The sequence below is a fragment of the Tupaia chinensis genome, unplaced genomic scaffold (assembly GCF_000334495.1).
Source record: "Tupaia chinensis unplaced genomic scaffold, TupChi_1.0 Scaffold143642_1, whole genome shotgun sequence".
Lineage (NCBI taxonomy): Eukaryota > Metazoa > Chordata > Mammalia > Scandentia > Tupaiidae > Tupaia > Tupaia belangeri.
Window position 1 is genome coordinate 5,713 of NW_006203490.1, and position 25,290 is coordinate 31,002.

Below are 25,290 nucleotides of genomic sequence, written 5' to 3' on the forward strand. Positions count from 1 at the left end.
GGGAGGAGATCTGACAATTCCAAAATCTGGAGGGCAGGCTGGAGCCTGGAAACTCAGATTGGATTTGTATGTTGCACTCTTAAGGAGAATTCCTTCTTCTGCAGAAGACTTCAGTTTTTGCAGCTAAGGCCTTCAGTTGATTGGATGAAGCCCATTTATAATTTAGAGGGTAATCCACTTCAATCAAAATTTACTGATATAAATCTTAATCATATCTGAAAAATATCTACAGCTATGATGTTTGACCAAATAACTGGGTATCGGAGCCTAACAATAAAATGAACTATCACAAAGAGTAGAGTAGTGTATACAACCTCTCCACCATACTCAGTTTCCCATATTATTTACACCTTGCATTAGTGCTGTACATTTGTTACCATTGGTGAACCACTATTAATATATTATTGTTACATAAAATCTATCACGTAATAGGGTTCACTTTTCGTGTTATATGCTATAAATGAGTTTGACAACATTTTTTTTAAGACTTAAAAATTTTCTCTCCAAAATTTGCCTGTTAACTATTTCTGTTTGTTTTGTACCTTTTTTTGTTTGTTTGTTTTTCCTAGGGTATACAGTCTCCATTTTTAATGAATCAGTCTACTTTCAAATAATATACTACTACTTCACATATATTTTTAAGAACCTCCCTGCGATGTAATTTTTCCCATCTTCCTTTTCTTCATGCTTTGTGGTCATATATTTTATTCTTCAAATGTTAAAACTATCATGTTAAGTTATTTTTGTTGAAACATTCCACTACCATTTTTGTTTTTATGTTTTACTTTTGAATAATTATATACTGAAAGGAATTTGTAAAAATAGTACATAGAGTCCTGTGAACCCTTTATCTAGATTCTTCGATTGGTAACACTTTGTATGGCTGTAGTACTATCAAAACCAAGATATTTATATTCATATAATACTGTGAACTAAAGAACAGTCCTTTTCAAGTTTTACCAGGTCATGTGTCATCATTATGTGTGTATTTACTTCTGTACATTTTGATGTTATGTATTCCTTTGTTTAACTGTGAGGACAATCAAGATATAAAAGTGTTCTACCACCACAAAGTCCCTTCTGGGTCTTTTATGGTCATGTGCCCCCACCACCCAACTCAATCCCTGTCCCTGGGCAATCACTAATCTCTTCCTCATTCCTGTAGTGTGGTCATTTAATAGGTGTTATGTAACGGAAATGATAGAGCTTTTGAGAACCTTTTGAGATTGACTTTTCTCAATAAACATAGTACCATTGAAATCCATATAAGCTGTTTCAAGTATCAGTAGTGTATTCCTTTCAGTGCTGAGTAATATTCCATTGTTTGGATTTAATCAGTCAGTTTAGCCATTGACTCATTGAAGGACATTAGGGTTGTTTTCAGTTTGGGTTATTAAAAATAAACTTACTATGTATATTCATGTATAATACATTTTCTTTATTCCTTATCAGTGAGTGCTTATGCATATGAGGGTTGGGGATTGGAGCATCCTCCACAGTGTCTGGTTATACCACATTCCCCTTTTTCTAATCCTCTAGCCCTTTCGATCTTGGGCAGTTACACATTATCCATCATGTTTCAGACTGACCAGGTCAGGTATTTGAACTGTGGTTGCCATGTGAGATCCAGCTACTCTCAAGAAGCACATTGCTGCTGCATCGAGGAGCCATGCCATGTATACATGGTGTTCTTTCCTTCAGAAGGTAGAATGTGGTTCCTCTCCTCCAGAGAGGAGACCAGACTCATTTCCAAAAAATAGATGATGGAGGGACCATGAGGTGGCATAAGGATCCCTGGACTCCCACATGGTCTACCACGATTCAAGTCCAGGACCTGGTGGCTTGAAACTCATGCCTGGAGCATGTGTGTATGTATATGCCCAAAATCCCCAGAGGAGAGTTGACGAGGAGGCTGGCAGCTTGGCCATACCCTCTGGGGAGTGATTTCTCGCTTTCTGTCTCTCTGGTGAGTGCATGTACCCTACAGCAAGAAAAAAAAAAAAAAAGGAAAAGAAAAGAAAAGAAACCTCTTTAAAAAGAATAGATTGCTGAAAGGTACAAATAGCAATTGTATAGTGGAGAAGACTGGCACACCCTTCCTTAACCAAGTGATGAAGGTTAACATCTGTGACTGGGACCAGAAGATGGCACAATGGTTACGTTGCTGGACTCCCACATAGTTGACCACAATTTAAGTCCCAGACCCAGTGACTTAAAACTCACACTGGGCACATGTGTGCATGTATGCTCAAAGTCCTGTGAAGAGAAAGGAGGAGAAAGGATTGCAGCATGGCCATCCCACCTAGGGGGCAATTTCTCACTTTCTGTCTCTCTGGCAAGCATATGTGCCCTATACCAAAAATCTCTCTCTTTTTAAAAAAAAAAATAAAAATAAAAAGGAAGAAGAGAAAAGAAACATCTGAGATAGCCTGTGAATATCATTTTCTACTAGACATGAGGTGACTGGAATGAAAGTTCACCTCTGTGGTATTCTTTCCAAATACTTATAACCCTAATGTAATCACAGGGAAAAAACCATCAAACAAATCCAAATTCAGGATCATTCTATAAAATTCCCAGTGAATATTCCTTAAAACTGTGTAGTTCGTGGAAAAGGAGGAAAGACTGGAAGCTGCCACAAGTCAGGGGAGATTGGGGAGAAATGCAGTGTTGTATCCTGGATGGAATCCTGGATCAGAAAAAGAAAATTAGTGCAAAAACTGGTAAAATATGAACAGTATCAGACAGTAGTTAGTGATAATGTTCCAACATTGGTTTCTTTATTTCAACCAGTGTACCATGGTGATGTGAAACGTTAACAGTAGGGAACCCTGGGTCAGGGGTAACTGGCACTCTTTGTATTGTCTTTTAGGTTGTCCACAAATCTGAAAGTATTCTGAAAATAAAATGCTTATTTTAAAAGAAACAACTCACTAATAGATTTTTTTTTTTAATTTCTTGGAATCATAATGTAAAGAGTAGAAATTGGGTCAGTAGGTGACATGGTAGTTAAGGCGCTGGATCCCACATGGCCAACTGTCCCTAGTGGCTTGAAAAACATGCCATTTGAGTGTCTGTGCATGCTCAAATTTCTGAGAGGAGAGTGGAGGAGAAGAGATTGTGGCATGGCCATCCTCATTGGGAGTGATTTCTCTCTTTCCATCTCCCTGTCTAGCTCTGTCTTCAGCAAGCACAAGTGTCCTATGGCCAAAAAAAGAGAGAGAGAGGAGAAAAATTTTAAAAAGAAATTGCTTGTGTCAACAATTTTCTCCAGTTAGAATGTTTTATTTTAATGTTTTTCCCCCTAAGAATGGACAAATATGCTATATTACCACTATTAAGACTTAAAATAACTTCCCTCACTTGAAAATAATAGTTTCATTTATATGTAAGATCTAATGACACCTTAAAAGTCATAGTAATGTCTGAAGTTTTTACACTGTAGAAAGAGGTTAAAAGTTAAAAATTAATAGCTATTTTTAAGGGATGAAGTTAATAATTTAATAAGATCTTTGTGATTGTTTTAAGACCTGGTTTTGAAAGTGTTTATATTATGTGTCTTTATGTTTGATCATAATCTATGTTGAGTATCCATTGTTCAAAAGGCTTGGGACCAGGAATATTTTGGATATTGGAATATTTACATGTATTAGGTTGTCATAAAAGTCTAGATGTATCTTTCTGTGTTTTTATGCAATAATGATAGGACTGAAGTCTAAACAACATTTATTCATGTTTCATATATATCTCATATACATCGCTTGAAGGTAATTTTCTACAGTATTTTTGTACTGCCAAATTTCGACTACAATCTATCACATGAGGTCAGTTGTGGAATTTTCCACTTGTGGCATCATATTGACACTCAACAAAGTTTCAGATTTTGGAGCATTTTGTATTTCAGATGTTTAGATTAGGAATGCTCAGCCTATACAGCATTTTGGGAACTTAAAAATATACTTCCATTACTAGTTAAACCAACACATAAAAATTAATCTAATAAAACAAAAGAATACATACAAATTATTTAAGATGTAGTCTTTGTTGTTAACTGTAAAAATAAATGTAAATCATTTTCATGTCATTTCTTTTCTAGATTTGTTATCTAGGATAGACTTGGATGAACTAATGAAAAAAGATGAACCACCTCTCGATTTTCCTGATACCCTGGAAGGATTTGAATATGCTTTTAATGAAAGTAAGTGGTATATTCTGTATGCAGAATTTACTTAACAATGCTAATAGAATCATAGAACAGATACTGTTTGCCACTTGTAAAGGCCAGCTAGAATGTTTTATGTATTTCTTTTGAGAAATAATGACTTAACCTTGCATGGTAAAATCCTTCACTCAAGTAAAAGAATCAAGTAACAATTTCCCATAGTTGTCAAGTCATGTAAACTAGAGGACATGAATTTGATTCAGCTTATGTATTTCAGCCTTGAGCATTCAACCCCTTGTTATCCATTTGGAACTCTTAATTAAATTATATAGAAAGGTACTACTGTTTCACATGTTATTTAAAATGAAGTGACTGGCAATAATTATCTGTGACAATATGTTAAAACATAATACTCAATTTCCCATGATTTTTTCAGGCAATAACCTTGTTTTAAAATTTATTAAGTTCTGAATAAAATAACCTTTGTACTTGGGATGTGGAAGAATTTATAAGGACACTTCTGGAACAAAGAATCATGATTCATTGGATTAATAATACATTGTTTTACTCAAAGGGTAATATTTTTGCAGTGTAGGTAGCATTTGAATTGATGTTTCCTTTCTTCCTTCTTTCTTTTTTCTTCTTTTCTCTCTCTCTTTCTTTCTCTCTCTCTCTCTCTCTCTTTCTCTTTCTTTCTTTCTTTCTTTCTTTCTTTCTTTCTTTCTTTCTTTCTTTCTTTCTTTCTTTCTTTCTTTCCCTTCTTCCCTCCCTCCCTCCCTTCCTCCTTCTTTTCTTTTTCTTTCTTTCTTTCTTCTTTCTTTCTTTCTCTCTCTCTCTCTCTCTCTCTCTCTCTCTCTCTCTCTCTCTCTCTCTCTCTCTCTCTCTCTCTCTCTCTCTCTCTCTCTCTCTCTCTCTCTCTCTCTCTCTTTCTTTCTTTCTCCTTTCTTTCTCTTTCCTTCCTTCCTTCCTTTCTTTGTCTTTGCCATAGGACATTTGTACTTGCTGGAAACAAAGAGAGATGGTGGGAAAGTAAGAAATCACTCCCCCTACCCCCACCCCAGGGAATGGCCATGCAACAATCCCTTCTTCTCTGTTCTTCTTCTGGGATTTTGAGCATGCACAAACAAGTGCCTAGTGTGATTTCAGCCACCAGGTCTGAAACTTGAACCATAATTGGCCATGTGGGAACTCAACACCTTAACCACCACCCCACTTGCTGCCCCTTGAGATTCAGTTTTCTGTTTGTTGTTCTGAATCAGCTGAATTTGTGATCTGTCATTGTATTAGTGGATACCCCTTTACAATTTCAGTAATAGATGTTAGGACGTGGAGTGACTGTCTCCGTGTATTAGATGCTAACTGAATTCAAAGAGAAGATATTAGAAACTTAGATATTTTTTCTGATAGTTTCAATGCTTTCTTTTTCTTTTTCTTTTTTTTTTTTTTTTTTACTTTTTTAAGGATATCTTATGCCAGCCTATGTATAGGTAGTAATATTTTGTTGCCAGTAAGGGAATAGAGGTTAAAGCAATTGGTTGGTGTTCTATTTCTCTTTTGCTTATTGGAGAAATAATTCTGGGAAAAGAAAGTGGACAGGTGACCTGGTTTTTCCTATTGGTAGAGGTGTTGATAATTAAAATTTTAGGAAATACAGACTAATATTTACTATAAGGAGAGTCTTTTTTAATGGATTTAAATTTTGAACAGAACAACTGGTTTAGCATTGCTATAGCAAGCCTATAGAAATGTGAGGCATGTTTCTCTGAAGAATATCATGCAAGCCAAATAACTTTTGACACGTAAAATGGAAATAATTTATAACCAAAATGCATGCCAATATGTAAGGTGACCTATGTGCTTCACTAGAGACCTCGCTTACTCTGGGCCAGAAAGTGCTATTCAATGAAAGGAAGGGACCTGGGGAGAAAGGCTGGGATGTCCTGTGCCCCTCTTTGTTTTGCCTGTGCTTACGACTTGTTGGCACTCTCCGAATTATGAGTAAAACTTAGTCATTGTCGGTAAAAGTCTCTTGAATGAGTCTGATTTGACAATCCAAACCTGTGTTTGCTCACCACCTCTCTCTAATTTCCATATGATATCCTATTTATATTTCAAGGTCTAGTTGAAAAATCTCACTGGGACCTTCTGAACCTATTCTAGCCCATAGAATTTCATTGTTTTCTAAAGTCATTCTGGATTTTATTATCTACATGAATCAACTGTGGCAGACTGCCAACTTTATTCTTATTTGTTTAACTTCCCTAAAAGTTGCTTGATTTTTAATATGCTTTTATTTCCTAGTTAGCTTCTAAGCTTCTTTAGTATTAGGATAGTGTTCCTGGCAAGAGCTAGTAGACAGTCTTACACACAGTGGGGCCTCAAATATAAATCTGGTTTGTATTAGAGACATGAAGATCAAGAAGATTAGTTTTTGAGTACTTGGGGGAACATTCTGTTATACTGTTCATATATTTGCATCATACTGATGTTTGAAGAAAAAATGTAGTTAAAAATAAATTGTTCTGAGAAAGTTCATTTTAATAAGACATTATTTGTTGTACTGTACATATTGTAAATGCACTTTAAGTCATACCATTATTGCTTGTTTATCTTCTAGAGGGGCAATTAAGACACATAAAAACTGGGGAGCCGTTTGTTTTTAACTATCGGGAAGACTTACACAGATGGAACCAGAAAAGATACGAGGCTCTGGGAGAGGTATGTCACATAACTTCCTTTCACTTTTGTCCTCCAATTTTCGATGCTCAGAATAAATGTTTTTAAGATGCAGCAGTCCATGCCCTCCTTCTACAAAAAAAGAATTTAAAACTGTTTTTCCTTTTTTTTGTTTGATTGCTTTTGGTGGTTATATTAGAAACATATTGTCAGTTTAAAAATTTCTATTTTTATGCCAACTACAATATTTTATAGTGGGAACCAGCAGTTAGCATAATGGCTATGTCACTGGATTTCCAAGTAGTTGACCGCGTTTCGTGTCCCGGACCTGGTGGCTTAAAACTCATGCCAGGCGCGTGTGCGCGTGTGCCCAAGATCTCGAGAGGAGAATGGAGGAGAAGGGATTGCAGCATGACCATCCCCCCTGGGGGGTGAGTTCTCGCTTTCTGTCTCTATATCTCTCTCTGTCTGGCGAGCGCACATGCCCTATAGCGAAAACCTCTCCAAAAAAAAAAAAAAAATAGGAAAAAAAAAGTTACAGTGAATAATTATATAGGAAAACACTTTTTTAAAAAAGAATTATTTAATTTAATTTAATTTTTTAATTTTAATTTGACCAGAGAGGGACAGAGAGACACAGAAAGAGAGTGAGTGAGAAGGCAATCCACCAGGTTCAGGACCTGAAAGGCGGTTGGCCATGTGGGGGTACAACGCCCTTAACCACTGTGCCATCTGCCAGCCCCAGGAAAACACATTTTTGCCAAATTTAAATTTTTGAATGTTGCCAGGAATTTGTGTCCCACACTGTACCAAGAGGAATAAGTGTTCAAGTGTTTGTTTACATGAAGAAGATTAATATTTGGTTAATAAATTTAATTCTTTACCTTTGACTTGACAAAGATTTACGCTTTGTAAATGTAAGATACATCGTATATGGTACTGCTGGTAGGAAACTTTGAAGATATCATTTCTCATTAGCTTAATGTTTTGTTAAAGCCAAATTTTTACTCATTGCATGTCATATTAAGGCTTTTTTTAAAAAATAAAATAAAATTCCTATGGAAACATTAGTGTAATAGCCAGACAGCTACTTAACTTTTCAATAGAAAAACTGAAATGTCTATAATCTTTTTTTTTGCTTTTTATTAAAGTCAAAATGAGTGACTTGACTAGGTAATAGCATAAAATATGTGATAGTATAAATAGTAGCATAAAGAATATTTAATATGGTAGAAGACATTTCTTTTTGGGTCTCTTGCATTTCTGCATGTCTTAACAAAGACTTTGCCAGTGTCTCTTCTGCACTATCTTATCAAGAGTATTTCTATGGGATACAATCTTTAAAGGTGAAGTTGCATCTCTATCCAAGGCAGTGGGCAGATTTGTTTGCTATCGAAAGTACAGATAATGATCTTTCCTTCTCCTGATGGTGGCAGAGGATGGCAGATTTCCAAAATTTGAGGTTCTTCAACTGGATACATTCCCTTTGCATGTTCACCATCCACATAGGCCTGTCCACATTGCCTCTTTGGGATATGAGAGGCAAGAGGAACAAATGAAAACATGTAGCTCAGGGCCCTTAAGTAGTGTAGTGGTTAAGGCTCCAGACTCCCACATGGCTAACCATAGTTCGAGTCCTGGACTTAGTATCTCTCCCATTTTCTCTTTGCTTGTTTTTCTCTGGTCAAATTAAAAACAAAAACAAAAACAAAACCCAAAAACAAATAAATAAAATAAAATATATATATATTTTTTAGAGGTTTTTACTATAGGGTACGTGCATTCGCCAGAAAGACAGAGAGAAACAGAAGACAGAAAGTGAGAAATCATCCCCCTGGGGGATGGCCATGCCACAATCCCTTCTCCTCCTCCATTCTCCTCCTGGGATCATGGGCACGCACGCACATGTGCGCCTGGTGTGAGTTTAAGCCACCCGGTTCAGGACTCAAACCACAGTCAACTACATTGAAGTCCAGTGACATAGCCATTACGCCAGCTGCTGGTCCTGAAAATAAATAATTCTTAACAACAACAAAAACATGTAGCTCATACCTGCCTGCCATCCATTTTCACTTGAATTATGTGCTGTGAAATGTTGACTGTAACCACAGTATAATGACCTTAGAGAGGGGCTAGTTTTTGTTGTTGTAGTTTTTATGTATTTGTTTTGGAATGGAGATTACATTCAGCTCACTTGGATAGGTTGCTATTCTCCAAATATATCTTGTCTGTTTTGGCATCTATGTCTGTTTGACTCCCAACTTGTGTTCTCCAACATCATTTGTATCAAAATGCACTGTGTCCTGTTAAATCAACCATTTATAAATGATTCCTTTATTCTAAGACTTCATACCTTATTCTTTGGATGTATGGAAGGTTACAGATTATTTTTGGTAGATCCTACTCCATGAAAATAAAAATATTTTGAGTTTTAATTGGATAATTATATATAGAGAGAGCATATTCAGTATTGGCCCCAAGTGAACACCAAAATCATAGCATTTAACTTTTTTTTTTTAAGAATTGTTTTATTTAATTTCACTTATTTATTTTAATTTGGCCAGAGAAGAAAAGAATCAGAGAGAGAGGGAGAGAGGGAATGGAAGAAAGCAAGCCGCCAGGTCTAGGACTCGAACCATGGTTGGCCATGTGGGAGTCCAGTGGTCTTAACTACCACGCCACCTGCTGGCCCCAGCATTTAACTTTTAATGTGTTGTTTTTAAAATTTAGATCAATGGGCCAGTCTATTTCAAGTACTAATTTTTTTCTTCCCCATGTGTTGATCAAAATTCAACTTTAGTTTCCTAACATTAAACTCAGCACATAGGAGAGGGAAAGTCTAGTTATAGTATTTATTCCATTCCATCTTGTTTCTCATGTCACCTTTGGAATACTTGTTTACAGTACTGATTTCACTGTTGAAGTTTAGTTATTAATTAAATTTCATTTCCCACATCTTAGGAGTGAGTTGTATGAATTTTAGTTACATATAAATAATGACACAGTTTTTACTGTAGTGAATTCATTTGTTTGGAGTTCATTATAGTGAGATTTAACATGTCCGTGGACCTGTGTTTTATTCATATTCCTTAATTTCCACTGCTGAGCCATACCATCAAGTGAAATTGAACAATTTACTGTTCTTTATTCACACCTTGTATTTTTATCTTTACTGTTTTCTCCCCTTGAAAATGCCCCTTCCTCCCTTGTTGTAATACCAGCTCTCTACTTGCCTTCTTGGTTTGACTCAGATGTCTCCTCCTTTACGAAGTCTTCCTTCATCTCTGCCACCATCTTTTTTTCCCTTCTGTTTCCTTTTTTCCTGTTCTTTTTTTCTTCTTTGTTTTGTCTTATGCAAACAAGTGATTTAACTTGTCTTTACAGATGAATGCAATTTGTCAAGATTTAAATTAAAAATAAATGAGAAAGACTAAAGAAAAGTGAGAAAAACATTAATAAAGTAGATGGCAGGTATGAGTTTCCTGTATTTCTCTTAGGCTACTTATGACTGTGGATTATACTTTCTATGCATGGTTTCAAGCAATTTAAAGTTTAAGAGGGACTTTCTCATTGTTTGAATAATAGATGAGTACGATACATATCTGTAAACTGTTAGTGTAAATTTTGTATTCGTGCATTTTAGATAATTTCTTAATATTAGGATTCAAACATAAAAATATATATTTGCTTACTGGAAGAAAAGAAAATGATAATGATGATTTGTTTGTAAATCTAAATGATTTTAATTCTTTTTATTTCAATTGACGTTTAAGTTCTGGAAGTTGCAAACTATTAAGGCTTTGTCAATTACAATTATTAGAGAAAATAGACTTATGGCATATTCAGTTAGAAAATTTTAACCTTGGTAATCAAACTTCAGACTTTCATCATTTAGAAATGTGTGTTCTTGTATAACTACCCACAATTCCTAGAAGACAAATAGACCTTTGTATTTAAATTTAACTTAGTACTTCACATTTGCCTTTAAGATCTGTAGGTCCATTAAGCGAAAACATCTCACCAAATCCTGGACATAAAAGCTCTGAAAATGTTCTCTTTTCATCCATGGTCATAAAGGGACGATTCAGATAATAGTGCAAATTTGAATTTTTTTGTCTTAGAGCCAGCCTTAATAAACAGCTTTTGATATGGTTAAGATCGAAGTTTTAAGGAAACAGATTTTGACTTCAACCAGAAACCTAAATGAAAACTCCTTCTGTTTTTTTTTTTTAGTGTTTTCCTACTGAATATCGAGTTTTGTCTTTAGCTGAGAGCTACTATATCTGTTCAGAACTGCCGTCTTAGTTTATGTTTATTTCTTTCGTAAGAAGATTATTATAGCAGTCATTCAGCAGAAATTGTTTTTAAGACTTTCTCCTGAAATACTCTATCATTTCTATGTAAATTAAACTTATTGTGTAAGTAAAATAAACCAAGATGTCAGTTTGTTTTCAGAATGCACTACCATAATACACAAAAGAATACTCTTACATTTTGCACAGTTACATTTTTGTAGTCAAGCAAATGTTTTTTGCTAATATGTATATATTTTTGTACTGTCCTCACATAGCTTGGGAAAAACATGGAGCCCTTAATAAGTTTCGATAATTTCTCTAAATCTAGAAAGATGCTGTCAGTTTAAGGAGGTGATAGAGTAATCTGAAAGGGTGATTTGCAAAATAGAAGCTGTTTTATATATACTGGAACAGCTATCATGTTAAGTAGTAAATAGGATGGTAGAAACAACCCTCAACTTGTGAAACTTTCTCATCTCTTTTACATCAATCCTGAATTAGAGAAATTTTAATGCAGCTGAAATTATAATGCATGATTTTATTTATGTATTTATTTATTTATTTGCCTAATTTGGGCTTTTGCATTTCCTTTGATAAATACCTGATAACCTCTTTAAGAATTAATAAGTTGTCCAGGTGCTTAATTAGAGAATAGCAGCAATTAGGGAGTGTTATAAGCTTAGTTTTTTTTTTTTTTATTAACAGGTAGGATCACACTTACAAAAACAATTAAGGATATGATGTTTTTCTTATTAGATCTAATTTAATAATATGTCTTGAAAAGTAGTATAAAATTATTGATTTCATTTTAAAAAATGAGATTTATGAAAGAATGTAGGCCAGCAGTGTCTTACAGGGTTTTTCTAGTGGGCATATTTAGGTATTTAAAACTAGGAGTAACTTAAAGTCAGGAACAATAATACAAAATGTCATTATTATATATTTTTTTTTCTTTTCTTTTTTTTTTTTTTTTGGAGAGGTTTTTGCTATAGGGCACGTGCACTCGCCAGAAAGAGAGAAACAGAGAGACTGAGAGACACAAAGCGAGAAATCACCCCCGAGGGGGTTGGCCACGCCACAATCCCTTCTCCTCCACTCTTCTCTTGGGATCTTGGGCACGCATGCACACGTGCCCAGCGTGAATTTAAGCCACTGGATCCGGGACTCGAACTGCGGTCGACTACATGGGAATCTAGCAACATAGCCATTACGCTAACTACTGGTGCCCAAAATGTTATTATTTTAACATTCAAATATTTGAATGAAATGTGATTACTTGTATACAGTTAATACCTTCATATAATATGAAATTCATGCATCTTATTCCTTACCTGCTAAGAACTAAATTGTGTGTACCTTTACCCCACCAGTTCATATGTTGAAGCTTTAATCCCAAATGCAGTTGTATTTGGAGATAGGGCTTTTAGGAGGTAATTAAAGCTAAATGAGGTTATAAGGGTTGAGTCCTAATCAGATAGGATTGGTGGTTTTATAAGAAGTGGAGAAGAACTTTCTCTGTGTGGTCGTACCCAGAGGAAAGGCTATGTAAGGATGAGAAGAGGTCCACCTACAAGCTAGGAAGACAGCTGTCTCCAGGAACTGAATTGACTGGCACCTTAACCTTGGACTTCCAAGCCTCCACAACTATTAGAAAGAAATTTCTGTTGTGTAAGCCACTCAATCTATAGTATTTTGTTATGAGCTGACTAAGACATTTTCCTCTGATGTGGTCTATCCACTCCTGCTGCATTCCCACCATTTCTATTTCTTTGAAGCTATTATTATTACTTGTTTTCAATTACCAGAGGGTGTGTGTGCTTACCAGAGAGACAGACAGAGAGAAAGGGAGAGATATGGTCTCCTTCCCCAGTGAGATGTGGTCATGTTATGATCCCTTTTTCTCCATTTCTCCATCCTATTGGGGTTTGGGGCACTGATACCCATGCCCAACATGTTTTCATGCCCCCAAGGCAGGGATTAGAACTATATTTGACCATGTGGGATCCAGCTCCCTTAAACATATAAGGCATGGGGCTGACCCTTTTTGAACCTGTGTGTGTGTATGTATATATTTAGTTTTTCCAGAGACAAACTTGAGGGGTGCAGAGGGAATGAGAAATTACCCCTCAAAGGAGATGGCCATGCCTCAATCCCTTTTCCTCTAATCTCCACTTGGGATTTGGGACCCTCACACAGATGTGCCCAGCGTGATTCTCAAACTGCCAAGTCTGCAACTCGAACCGCACAGCTGGCCATGTGAGATCCAGCACCTTAACCTCCATGCCACCTGCTGGCCCTTTAACCTGTTTTTAGCACTGCTATCAGAGATATCTTTTAAAGCTGCAACTGTGCTTATGTTGGTCTTTTTTTAGAAAATTTATAGGCTTCTTTACAAAATGAAACCCGAACTCCTTAGACTTACCATATCAGACCTTTCATGAGCTGGCCCTTTTATATTTCTCTGGTTTTATCACTTGCCTCCTTTTTATCCCAGTTCCTGCTCACCCTGGGCTCTATCTATATAACCTACTTATATTTTTAAAAATGTGTCATACTGTTTTCTATGTCTAGGTCTCTTCTCACACAGAGAGCATTTGGTGGCAGGGATATTTTTCACTACCCTCCTTTCATCTGCTTCCGGAATATTTATTCATCTTTCAAACATAGATCAGCCACTCAGAGAGCTCTCTCTAATCCATGACCTCTCTCTTTGTGTCTTATATGCGTTTTAAAATAATTCTATTATAGCATGTATGGTACTTTGTTTCTCTTAGTGGTGAATATATCTTTCTGCTTTTACTAGATGAGTCATGTGGTCCTTCCATACTAAGACTAGATGGTAGGACTCTCCAGGGAAATGGAGCCAATAGAAGGTATATATGTATACAGATACAGAAAAGCATATTTTAAGAAATTGGGTAATGTGTTTGTGGAGGACACTAAGCCTAAAATCTGATGGGAAAGACTAGCAGGCTAGAAGCTCAGAAAAGAGTTGTAGTTTGAGTCCAAAGCTGGTCTGCTGGCAGAATTCTTGCTCAGGGGAAATCATTCTTTATTCTCTTAAGGCCTTCAACTCATTGGATGAGTCCCACATGTGTTATGAAGGGCAATTTGCTTTACTCAAAAGACAATTTAAGTGTAAATGCCAATGCCAGCACCACTTTTGCCACTATCTGCACCTCTGTACCTGCAGTGGTCGCTGCTGCCACAGTTACTACCTCATGCTCTACCTCCCTGGCTCAGCCCCCAGCCACACTGGGACCAGAGAGGTTGGGTAAGTCAGGGGAAATATGCCTGCTGCCTGAAGGCAAGTGCCTACCACTGCCACCACTGCATCCGAGAGGTACATGGGCTAACTGCTGCCCATGAGCAGTCCCCACAGAAAGAGGAATTGGGTGGATCTGACAAGGGTAGGGGACAGAACTTCCAGTCCATGTGGTTTCTACTTGGAAAAGTAGAGAGGAGCAAACTGCCTGAAGTCAGTGAGGCTCTGGAGAACTTCTCTCCCTCAGCCTTCCCTTCATCGGAGAAAAATGAAAGACACTCTTCTCCAAAACTCTGAACTCCAGATTCCCACCAAAAATTCCAGCATTGCCCCCCACAGAAAAACAAGGAAAATGGCACCAAGTTAACACACATCATAAGGAAGTGCAGGAGCATACAACTTCAAAGAAAATTTTAAAAACAAACAAGAAAAACATTGGGCCTTCCACCCCTCCCCACTCTAAGCTAGCAAGCACCATCCTTCAAGTCAACTGGCAGGTAGAGCTCTATTTACAATGAAGTCTACACAGCCTCAAGAGTGCAAAGGACACATAACAGAGCACCACCATCCAACATAGACTGAGGAATTTGGCCAACTGCCCCCAGTCTGGCAGACAGGGTAGGCCTGACACTCTATCCTATCAGACTTAAGCTCCAACTGACTTCACTCACAATGTCTGCTCTTCTCTACCCCCCTGAACCACCTCATATACAGGCTATGCTAGGCCTGTTCTGATCTGAAAAGCATGGCTGACCTCTGGCCCCTCCCAAACCATTTTGCACACCAGGGGTATGTGTCTTAAGTTGCTGGGCCCAACTTAAACTTGAACTATGTGGTTAGCCATTTGGAATCCAGCTGCCTTAACCAGCAGGCCATGAGCTGATCTGATTGTTGTCTTCTTTGAATAGCTGGTACCTTGTCAGGGACTGGTGCTGCTAGAGTTAGGATCACTTTATTTAGGCCTCAGTAATCCACTGTTTGCTTCTGTGCATTGTTCCCTATTTTCACAGGCCACACAGGGCTGTTATACAGTGAATTTGTTGTACCAGCACTTAATTTTCTAACAAGTCAATGGTTTAAATTCTTCTTCTTTTTTTTTTACTGTCAATCGTATTTTATTTTTATTTTTAGTATGTCAGTTACTTTATTTTTTTGATAATTTATTATTATTTATGCATTCAATCATTAAACATCATTTAGATTTGTAAAGAGACTTTGTCCAGCATGATATACATCTCAGTCCAGTTGAGAATACTATACACATCCTCATCAACAAATAATAAAACATGGCTGTGTCCCACAAATATCTTACCTCTCCATTTTTCCCCCAAATTTCCTTTCCTGCACTCTTCCCCTCCCGCCCTCTCCTTCCCCTTTGTCTCTAGTGTCCATAACAATTTTTAATGCTTTTATGTCCTCCAGTCTTTCAATCTCTACCATAAAGTGCGGATAGTTGGCATATGTTAAGTGGGGACAAATAATGTCTGTCTTTTGTAGCCTGACTTGCTTCACTCAGCAACAAATCTTCCATATTTGTCCACTTTCTATCAAATTCCAGGGCCTTGTTTTTCATGGTTGAATAATATTCCATGGAGTATATGTGCCACACTTTTTCAATTCATTCATCTGTTTGTGGACATTTGGTTTGGTTCCATGTCTTAGCAATTGTGAATAGTGCTGCAGTAAATATAGTTGTGCAGGTGCTTTTCTGAGCATTCTCCTGTCCTTTGGGTAGCTATTCAGGAGTAGAATTGCTGGATCATATGGTAGTTCTATTTGAAGGTCTTTGAGGAACCTCCATATTGTTCTCCACAGTGGCTGAACAAATTTACATTCCCATCAACAATGTAGGAGTGTTCCCCTCAACGGTTTAAGTTCTAATCTCTCTTTGTTCATCAAGTATTCTATGTTGCTTCAAAGAAAAAACCTGTTTAGGTTTAGGCAACTCAATTAGTACTCATTTAGCATTTCTAATTTATACTAGCTGAAGAACAAACTTATGTGTACTCAAAATGGGAAGCATTCTCCATCAGATATTATGTCCATTCCAATGATATATTCAGATAAAGGAGACAATGATTTTTTTATCATCTGTTCAGACATTCTGATTCTCATTTAAATTTACTCCGGTCAGTCCCAGCATTCCCATACCTTCTCAGTCTAACTCAGTTTCTTGAAAATGTTTTGGAAACAGCACTTGGGCCACTTCATTAAGGAGTCAGTTTTCTTTTCCACTCCCAGTTACCCATATTACCCAAACATGTACATATTGCCTTTAATAGCCAATCAGGGTTGAACTAAGAGACCTTTGACTGTTCTCTCATAATATCACTTCCAGAGAAGTGGGGACAGTTTTCATTATTTTCTTTCTTCTCTGTCTTCTTACAGAGCTAAATAGATTAGGTTTGTTGAGGGCTGTTCAGTGCTAGAGAATTGGTAGGAACTCGCTTTCGGTCCACCTTTTGATAATGCTGCATTAAAATCCTGTGTCGATACCAGCAAGTGGCATCATGGTTCCATCAGTGGATTACCACCTAGTCGACTGCTGTTTGAGTCCTGGACTCAGTGGCTTAAAACTCATTCCGGGTGCATGTGCATGTGTGCCCAAAATCCTGAGAGGAGAATGGAGGAAAAGGCATTGCATTGTGGCCATCCCCACAAGGGGTTATTTCTTGATTTCTGTCTCTCATCCTCTCTCTGTCTCTCCAACAAATGCTTGTGCCCTATAGCAAAAATCTCTCTAAAAAAAATTCTGGTCAACCCTATCAAGTTCTCTGTGCATCCCATTTTTTAGCAACTATATAAAAACTTTAACTAGACTCTCACTTCTCACCATTTACAAAAATTATCTCAAAATGAATTAAAAACTTAAATGTAAAGCCTAAAACTATTTAACTGCTTGAGGAAAATGCAAGGGATACACTTCAAGATATTGGAGCAGGCAAAGATTTCTTACATAAGACCTCTACAGCATGGGCAACAACACTGAAAATAGACAAATGGCATTATATTAGGCTAAAATACTTCTGAACAGGAAAGACAACATTTAAACAGGATAAAGAGACAACTGAGAGAATATAAGATAATATTTATATAATATATTTCAGAGAAGGCATTGATAGCCAGATGGTGTAAGGAGCTCAAATTGCTCACCCACAAAATAACTGATAAACCATTCCAATAAAAAAAAAAAAGAAAGAAAGAAAGAAAAAAGGCCAATTGATCTGAACAGACATTTCTCAAAGGAAGACATAGGAGTGACCAAAAAGCATATGAAAAAAATTTTAACCTTTCTTGTCAGAAGGGAAATGCAAATCAGAACCAAAGTGAGGAATCACCTAATCACAGTTGAAAAGGCTATGATTATAGAAACAAAGAATTAACAAATGCTGGTGAAGCTGTGGAAAAAAAGGACTCCCCCTCCCCACCCTGGCATTGTGGGTGGGAATGTGAGTTAGTCCAGTAACTGTGGAAAATAGTACAGAATGCCTCAAAAATCTAAAAATAGAACTTTTGTATGACCTAGTAATCCCATTCTTGGGTATTTACCTAAAGGGCAGGAAATCACCCTGAGGTAGAGACATTTATTTGTACATCCATATTTATCACAGCATTATTCACAATAGCTAAGACACAAAATCAGCCTCAGTTGCCCAACAACAGCAATGAATGGATAAATAAATGTGGTATAAGTAACAGTGGAATACTACTTGGTCATAAAGAAAAAAAGCCTAGGGACCAGCAGTTAGCTTAATGGCTATGTCGCTGGACTCCCATGTAGTAGACCTCAGTTTGAGTCCCAGACCCAGTGGCTTGAGCTCACGCCGGGTGCGTGTGCATACGTGCCCAAGATCCCGAGAGGGGAATGGAGGAGAAGGGATTGTGGTGTGGCCATCCTCCTGGGCGGTGATTTCTCACTTTCTGTCTCTGTCTCTCTCTGTCTTTCTGGCAAGTGCATGTACCCTAAAGCAAAAACAAACAAACAAACAAACAAAACCTCTCCAAAACAAAAAGGCTATGAAAGAAAATTTACAGTATGTCCATGTCCCTGCTTAATATATACTGAATGTCCATACTCTATAGCAGAAAAAGAAGGACTTGATAGTGTTGAAGTGGAGAAAATAATGGTAGACACAAGAAGCTCCATGGCATTCAGGAGGTATTTTCAGGAAAATATTGATCACAGACACAGAGTGCATGCAAACAAAGGTAATTGTTTATGTAATGTGCACCACGGCAAAGTAAAAATTGTGGTTGGGACCTGCAGATGGCATAGCTGTTACGTTACTGAACTCCCATATGACTGACCGTGATTCAAGTCCCAGACCCCGTAGCTTTAAACTCATGCCAGGCACGTGTGCATGTACGCCTAAGATCCTGGGAAGAGAACAGAGGAGAAAGGATTGTGGCATGGCTATTTCCCAAGAGAGTGATTTCTTGCTTTCTGTCTCTTTGTCTTTCTGGTGAGCATACACGTGCTATAGCAGAAGTCTCTCTTAAAAAAAAAAAGTTTTTGACAATTGAATATATACTGCAGAACACACATGAAACTAGTCGAACTATTATCAGATGTGTACAACATAATGAAATGTCCCATGTTGAAATTAGTGAATGTATTTTATGTCTGTGCTTTGATAATTATACTATGTACATGCTATGAAACAATATACTGCCCACAAAAAATCGATTTTTTAAAAAGATACTTGTTTAATTAAAACAAAAACAGAATAAAAAAAATTTCAATCCCACTGGGATGAGTGCCTTTGTCTCTTCCCTCCTACACTTGTGAATCATCCTGATTTCCTTATCATTTGCAAACTTATTAAGGGAAATCTGAAACAGAAAATATAAAATTGTATCTTGAACTATTTCATGATTTTCCAATAATAAAGTTATTTTGAGGAGGGAGGGCACATATAAATAATTTCCTTTTTGATGTATCATTATTTGGGAAGAGACCTGTGTTGAATATTTATAAAGCCTATCCATGATGACTTTTTTTTTTTTTAAAGAGAGATTTTGCTATAGGGCACGTACACTTGCCAAAGAGACAGAAAGTAAGAAATCACCTCCTGGGAGTATGGCCACATTGCAATCCCTTCTCCTCTTGGGATTTTGGGCATGCATGCACATGCTCCTGGCGTGAGTTTTAAGCCATCAGGTCTGGGACTCTAAGTGCGCTCGACTACATGGGAGTCCAGTGATGTAACCATTACGCCATCTGCTGGTTCCCTTGATAGCTTTCATATAGCATATCAATTGCATCATCTGGAATAGTCTGTTTAGCATTTTAAGTAGAAGCAAGACAGACCTTCTCAGAATAAACAAACTTTACAGTAACCACTAACTGGTCTATCAGACTAGCTACCTGATCAGAATTGAGGTTATTTATAATGTTCAGTGGTAACTTATGATTACTAAGTAAACCCTAACATGCCCCTTCATTTCCTGACATTCTAACCAAGGATCCCTACTTCCTAAGTTAGGAGTATTTTAAGTTAATGTATTTTATTAAGAATTCGTCAGGAAGCTAGTCACATCAAGCCACACAAATGAGACATCTTCATAGTATACCCCCTGATTTCACCCGTTTCTTCGTTTTGTTTCTGCACTGTGAGGACTGCCTTCTTGTCTACCACAGATTATAGATATGCTGTCATTCTAAGGCAGTTTCTTTCTGGGAGCAGCTAGCTCAGAGCAGTCTCCTTTCTATGCACTAGAATACTAGCTTTCTGAGGGATGGAACCAGGTCATCTGTCATCCTTCGTGCCCAAGCAGTTTCTCAGGTGTGAACTTCAGATAGTGGTAGTCAATAAATATTCACTGAATGAATGGAAGTGATTCTACTTTTTTTTTTAATTGCCAGAGTACACGTGAGTTTGCTAGAGAGAGAGAGAGAGAGAGAGAGAGAGAGAGAGAGAGAGAAGTAATCTCCAGTGGGTTGTGGTCACACCACCATCCCTTCTCTTCCATTTTTCCATCTTGTCATGATTGGGGGCATACACTCAATGTGCCTGGCATGTTTCTCAAGCCAGTGGGGCCAAGATTTGAGCCACAGTCAGCCAAATGGAATGTGGCTCCCTTAACCACTAGTCTATGAGGCTGGCCCTGACTTTACTTTTTGGCTAGAAAAAAATTAAAGATAGGCTATGATTTGTTGGCCTTCACTAGCCATGACCCAACTTAAGCCTTAAAGTTGGTTCTTTGAATAAGAAAGTTCTGTCTCCAGACTTCATGCACGATTCCAGCTCTTTCTTAAAACTTAGGCTTTTTCTTGTTTCATATTCATACCTCTTAGTTTTCCCCCTGAGGTAATATCCTAGTACTAAATGTTCTTCCTGCATGGAATATGCTTCCAGGTGTCACTAGTAGAAGGAAAGGCAAGTGTAAAGGTGGTTAAAACAGTATTTTGACCTTGCCTTTTGTGGGCTCTTTCCAGAGTGACAGGCAGAATTGAAACCATCCATTAAGAATCAGTGATATTTTTTTTTCTCCATGTGCTGCCCTACACATTTAAGTTGGGTTGGGGAAAGAGGGGGGATATTTTTAATAGTAAAATTTCTCCTGTCTGTTATTATAAAAGGGAAAACTGGTATTCCTTTCGAAAGCCTTTTTTCTTTTCAATTAAGTCACAACAGCTTCTGTAATTACTTCATAATTATTTTTGCAGTAGTCAGTCAAAACTTAGTAAATATAGGAATGATCCAGCTATAAGAGAAAAGAAGTAAAAAGAAAAATAAAAGACTTCTGTGAGTAACATTGTAAGTAGATATTTTAATTTTGTTGATTAGGTTAACAGGTGCTATATTTTAGTAGGTTTTAGGTGATAGTGAAAAACTACTGCTCTATTTTTGACCTGTAGGATTGTAGGATGAGAGAGGAATGTGTCATTTTTCTTGATGAACTTGGTTAGCCAGATAAAATAATAGCTATTGTAAAAAGTAAGAATATTTAATAAGTAATGTCAGATGCAGAGTGGTAACCAGTGAGAGCAAGACCACGGTGTGAGGTGGTTAAAAACCACCTGATGCAGAGCCGGATGGTGAAGCAGCAGTGAAAACATGACAGTCTCTGAGGCTTACCCACGTGGGAAGGTTCTGCATTCACATCCAGAAACCTCCCTGAGTACGCCAGGCATGTTTATGCCCACAATCTGGGGCTGGTCAACGTAGGGAGTGGATTGTGGTGTTGAGACCCTGTTGGATGTGCTGTCTCTCTTTGTCTCTGTTTCTCTCACTCATGGAAGAAATAAATAAATAAAGTCCGGTTTATACTGAGACTGAGTCTGCAGAGTAATTGGAGATGTAGCAGATACAGGGATACCCATGTATGTGTAATTTTTAGTGACAACAAAGGCTCATGGAATAGAAAAATTTTCTAGAATTTTTGATGGACTTAATGAGAGAACAATTTTCAACTAATGTAGGGAACTGAGTACTTAGTACAGTTTCTAAAGGAGACTCAGCCTGAGCTGAAGTGGTGAACTTGTTAGCTCTTGTGACCCTGCCTGACCAGTAGCTGTCACTTCTCAGCAACCGTTTCTTACGAATCACAATTAATTGCCTCCTGTCAGTAGCCCATGTATGAAATGCATAGAGCAACAAACTGCAGACACCATACCTCAGCCCATCAAAGCGAGTGTCCACTTCTCCATATTCAGAGATTTCAGATAGTGTGGTAAGTGTTTTACGAGAATATAAAAAGGCTCAATTTGCGTAATTTTGTGATAAGCCATCTTGCAGGGTTTTTAGTTTTGTTTGCTCACTTAGCAGTATTTGACCATATGACCTTTTTTTCCAGATGTTATCTGAACTACATTCTCAGTCAGAATATTCTCCTGCTTTTCTTCTTACATCTTTGAATGCTCATTTCCATCTTCTTTGCAGTTTCTTTTACTTGTAGCCACCCTTCAATGAAGGTTTGTCAAGGCTCCATCCTTGTTCTTCTGATTTTGTCACTTTGTTCACTCTTTGGGTGAATGAATCTGCTTCTAAACCTTCTATCTACTATTTGACTCTAAATCCACATCTATCCCTACTGCTTTCTGCTCTGGACTAAACATCTTCATTTGGTATTTCATTAGGTACCTCACACTCTGCTTGGGCAAAAGTGAACTGATCATCTTGCCAGTAGCCAGGGGAAGTGCTCCATGAATCACTAATGTATCTAGTCACCCACACCAACTACCAAGGCGTTAAGCTCAAGGTCCCCCTTTTCCTCTGTTTTTACAGCTAGCCCATCTTCCTACTTTACCTAATTATTCCTCTAACCCTCTCCAGCCATGTTGAATACCTTAGTCCAGGCTCCATTTCCTGTGTTCATTCATTTATACATTTACTGATTTAGTCATAAAATTAACAAGTATTTGTGGACTGCCTCCTCTGTACCAAGTACCCTCCTAAGAACTTCAGAGATCACACAATCAACAGAACAGACCAACTGTCCTCATGGAGTTACATTCTTAGGTGAAGAGGGAGACAGATAATAATCAAAGTAAGTAACTAAAATATATGATGTTCATGTGGTCATAGTGCTTCGGAAGAAATTAAAACTCCTGGTCAGAATGACTTGAACAAGAGAAAGAGAAGTTAGAAAAAATCCAGGAGCACTTTAACATTAAGACGTTGAAGAAATGAGAGATTAGCAGTGGAGACTGAAGACCAGGCCATCGAGGCAAGAGGAAAGTCTTGAGCTATGATATACCCTTAAAGCCATGTGATGAATATCTATCAGAAAGAAGGAGTGATGATTCCTTTCGATCCAGTCCCTTGGAGATCAGTGAGATCAGTGCTGGAATTGCCCTGACTCAGCTCCCTGGCTCATTGTGCACTTCTGACCAGTTTGCACTCTGAAGCCAACGTAAGATTCCACAGTGACAAACTGTATTATCGTCTGTTCCTCAGTGATTTAAGGATAAGTTAGTTCACTTTCCTTAATGTGACCTACTATCAAAGCCCCAGTTGACCTATGTAACTTCATTTCCCTCTGTCATTCTCTGCATTCAAGGCATTATGAACTTTCTGAGTTATTTGAAATTATTTTCCTGACAACTTTAATATGCCTTTGCTTCTTTGCATAACATACTTGTTTTCTCCTTCATCTGTCTAACTACTGCTTATCCTTCAGATAATAACATAAATGCAACTTTAGTGCCAGCTCTGGTTTGAGATTTGGTTAGATTGTCAGAGATCCTAATATTTACTGTCATGGCTCATATCACATTTTGTTTATTCTTAAGGTTAGTGTCTTTCTGTCCGAGATGCTTCTTGCTAGACAGTGAACTAATGAGGTTAAGGGCTCAGTTTATATGGCTTACTGTGGTATTCCTAGACCATAGCACAGAGCCTGACACTGGGCTGGCACTCAGTAATATTTGTTGATTAAATATTGTATGAAATGAGAGTAGGATGATGTTCAATTTTATTATGGGCTTTATAGGTTTTTGTTGTTGTTGTTTTGTTCTTTTAGATTTTGTTTGGCCATAGGGCGAGTGTGCTTGCTAGAGAGGGGGACAGAGAGAGAAAGTGCGATATCACCCCCCAGGGTGATAGCCATGTCACAATCCCTTTTCCTCCATTCTCCCCTTGAGATTTTGTGCACACACATACACATGCATCCAGCATGATTTTCAAGCTATTGCTTGCAGGACTTGAACCTTGGAGTTGGCCATGTAGAATCCAGCACTGTAACCACCATGCCACCTCCTGGCCCCAGGATTTGAAGCATTTTACCTCTTGTTACTTTAGGTATGTATACGTTTGTATAAAATGGAAAGATTTTGCATTAAAGTAGTAATAAGTCTACTTTTTTAAAATATATGATGTTCATGTGGTCATAGTGCTTCGGAAGAAATTAAAACTCCTGGTCAGAATGACTTGAACAAGAGAAAGAGAAGTTAGAAAAAATCCAGGAGCACTTTAACATTAAGACGTTGAAGAAATGAGAGATTAGCAGTGGAGACTGAAGACCAGGCCATCGAGGCAAGAGGAAAGTCTTGAGCTATGATATACCCTTAAAGCCATGTGATGAATATCTATCAGAAAGAAGGAGTGATGATTCCTTTCGATCCAGTCCCTTGGAGATCAGTGAGATCAGTGCTGGAATTGCCCTGACTCAGCTCCCTGGCTCATTGTGCACTTCTGACCAGTTTGCACTCTGAAGCCAACGTAAGATTCCACAGTGACAAACTGTATTATCGTCTGTTCCTCAGTGATTTAAGGATAAGTTAGTTCACTTTCCTTAATGTGACCTACTAATAAAGCCCCAGTTGACCCACGTAACTTCATTTCCCTCTGTCATTCTCTGCATTCAAGGCATTATGAACTTTCTGAGTTATTTGAAATTATTTTCCTGACAACTTTAATATGCCTTTGCTTCTTTGCATAACATACTTGTTTTCTCCTTCATCTGTCTAACTACTGCTTATCCTTCAGATAATAACATAAATGCAACTTTAGTGCCACCTCTGGTTTGAGATTTGGTTAGATTGTCAGAGATCCTAATATTTACTGTCATGGCTCATATCACATTTTGTTTATTCTTAAGGTTAGTGTCTTTCTGTCCGAGATGCTTCTTGCTAGACAGTGAACTAATGAGGTTAAGGGCTCAATTTATATGGCTTACTGTGGTATTCCTAGACCATAGCACAGAGCCTGACACTGGGCTGGCACTCAGTAATATTTGTTGATTAAATATTGTATGAAATGAGAGTAGGATGATGTTCAATTTTATTATGGGCTTTATAGGTTTTTGTTGTTGTTGTTTTGTTCTTTTAGATTTTGTTTGGCCATAGGGCGAGTGTGCTTGCTAGAGAGGGGGACAGAGAGAGAAAGTGCGATATCACCCCCCAGGGTGATAGCCATGTCACAATCCCTTTTCCTCCATTCTCCCCT

At 37.6% G+C, this 25,290-nt stretch overlaps 1 protein-coding gene across 3 annotated transcripts in view; it reads left to right on the forward strand.

Moving 5' to 3' along the window:
* Positions 1–4,096: 4,096 nt before the first annotated feature.
* Positions 4,097–25,290, forward strand: part of ARB2A (ARB2 cotranscriptional regulator A) — a 473,507-nt gene continuing 452,313 nt past the window's right edge. For all 3 annotated transcript variants that reach the window (XM_006164516.3, XM_027766702.1, XM_027766701.1), the window contains exons 1-2: positions 4,097–4,198; positions 6,780–6,880. In XM_006164516.3, coding sequence (XP_006164578.1) covers positions 4,129–4,198; positions 6,780–6,880 — 171 coding nt within the window. In that variant the 5' untranslated portion in view covers positions 4,097–4,128. The remainder of the gene's footprint in view (positions 4,199–6,779; positions 6,881–25,290) is intronic.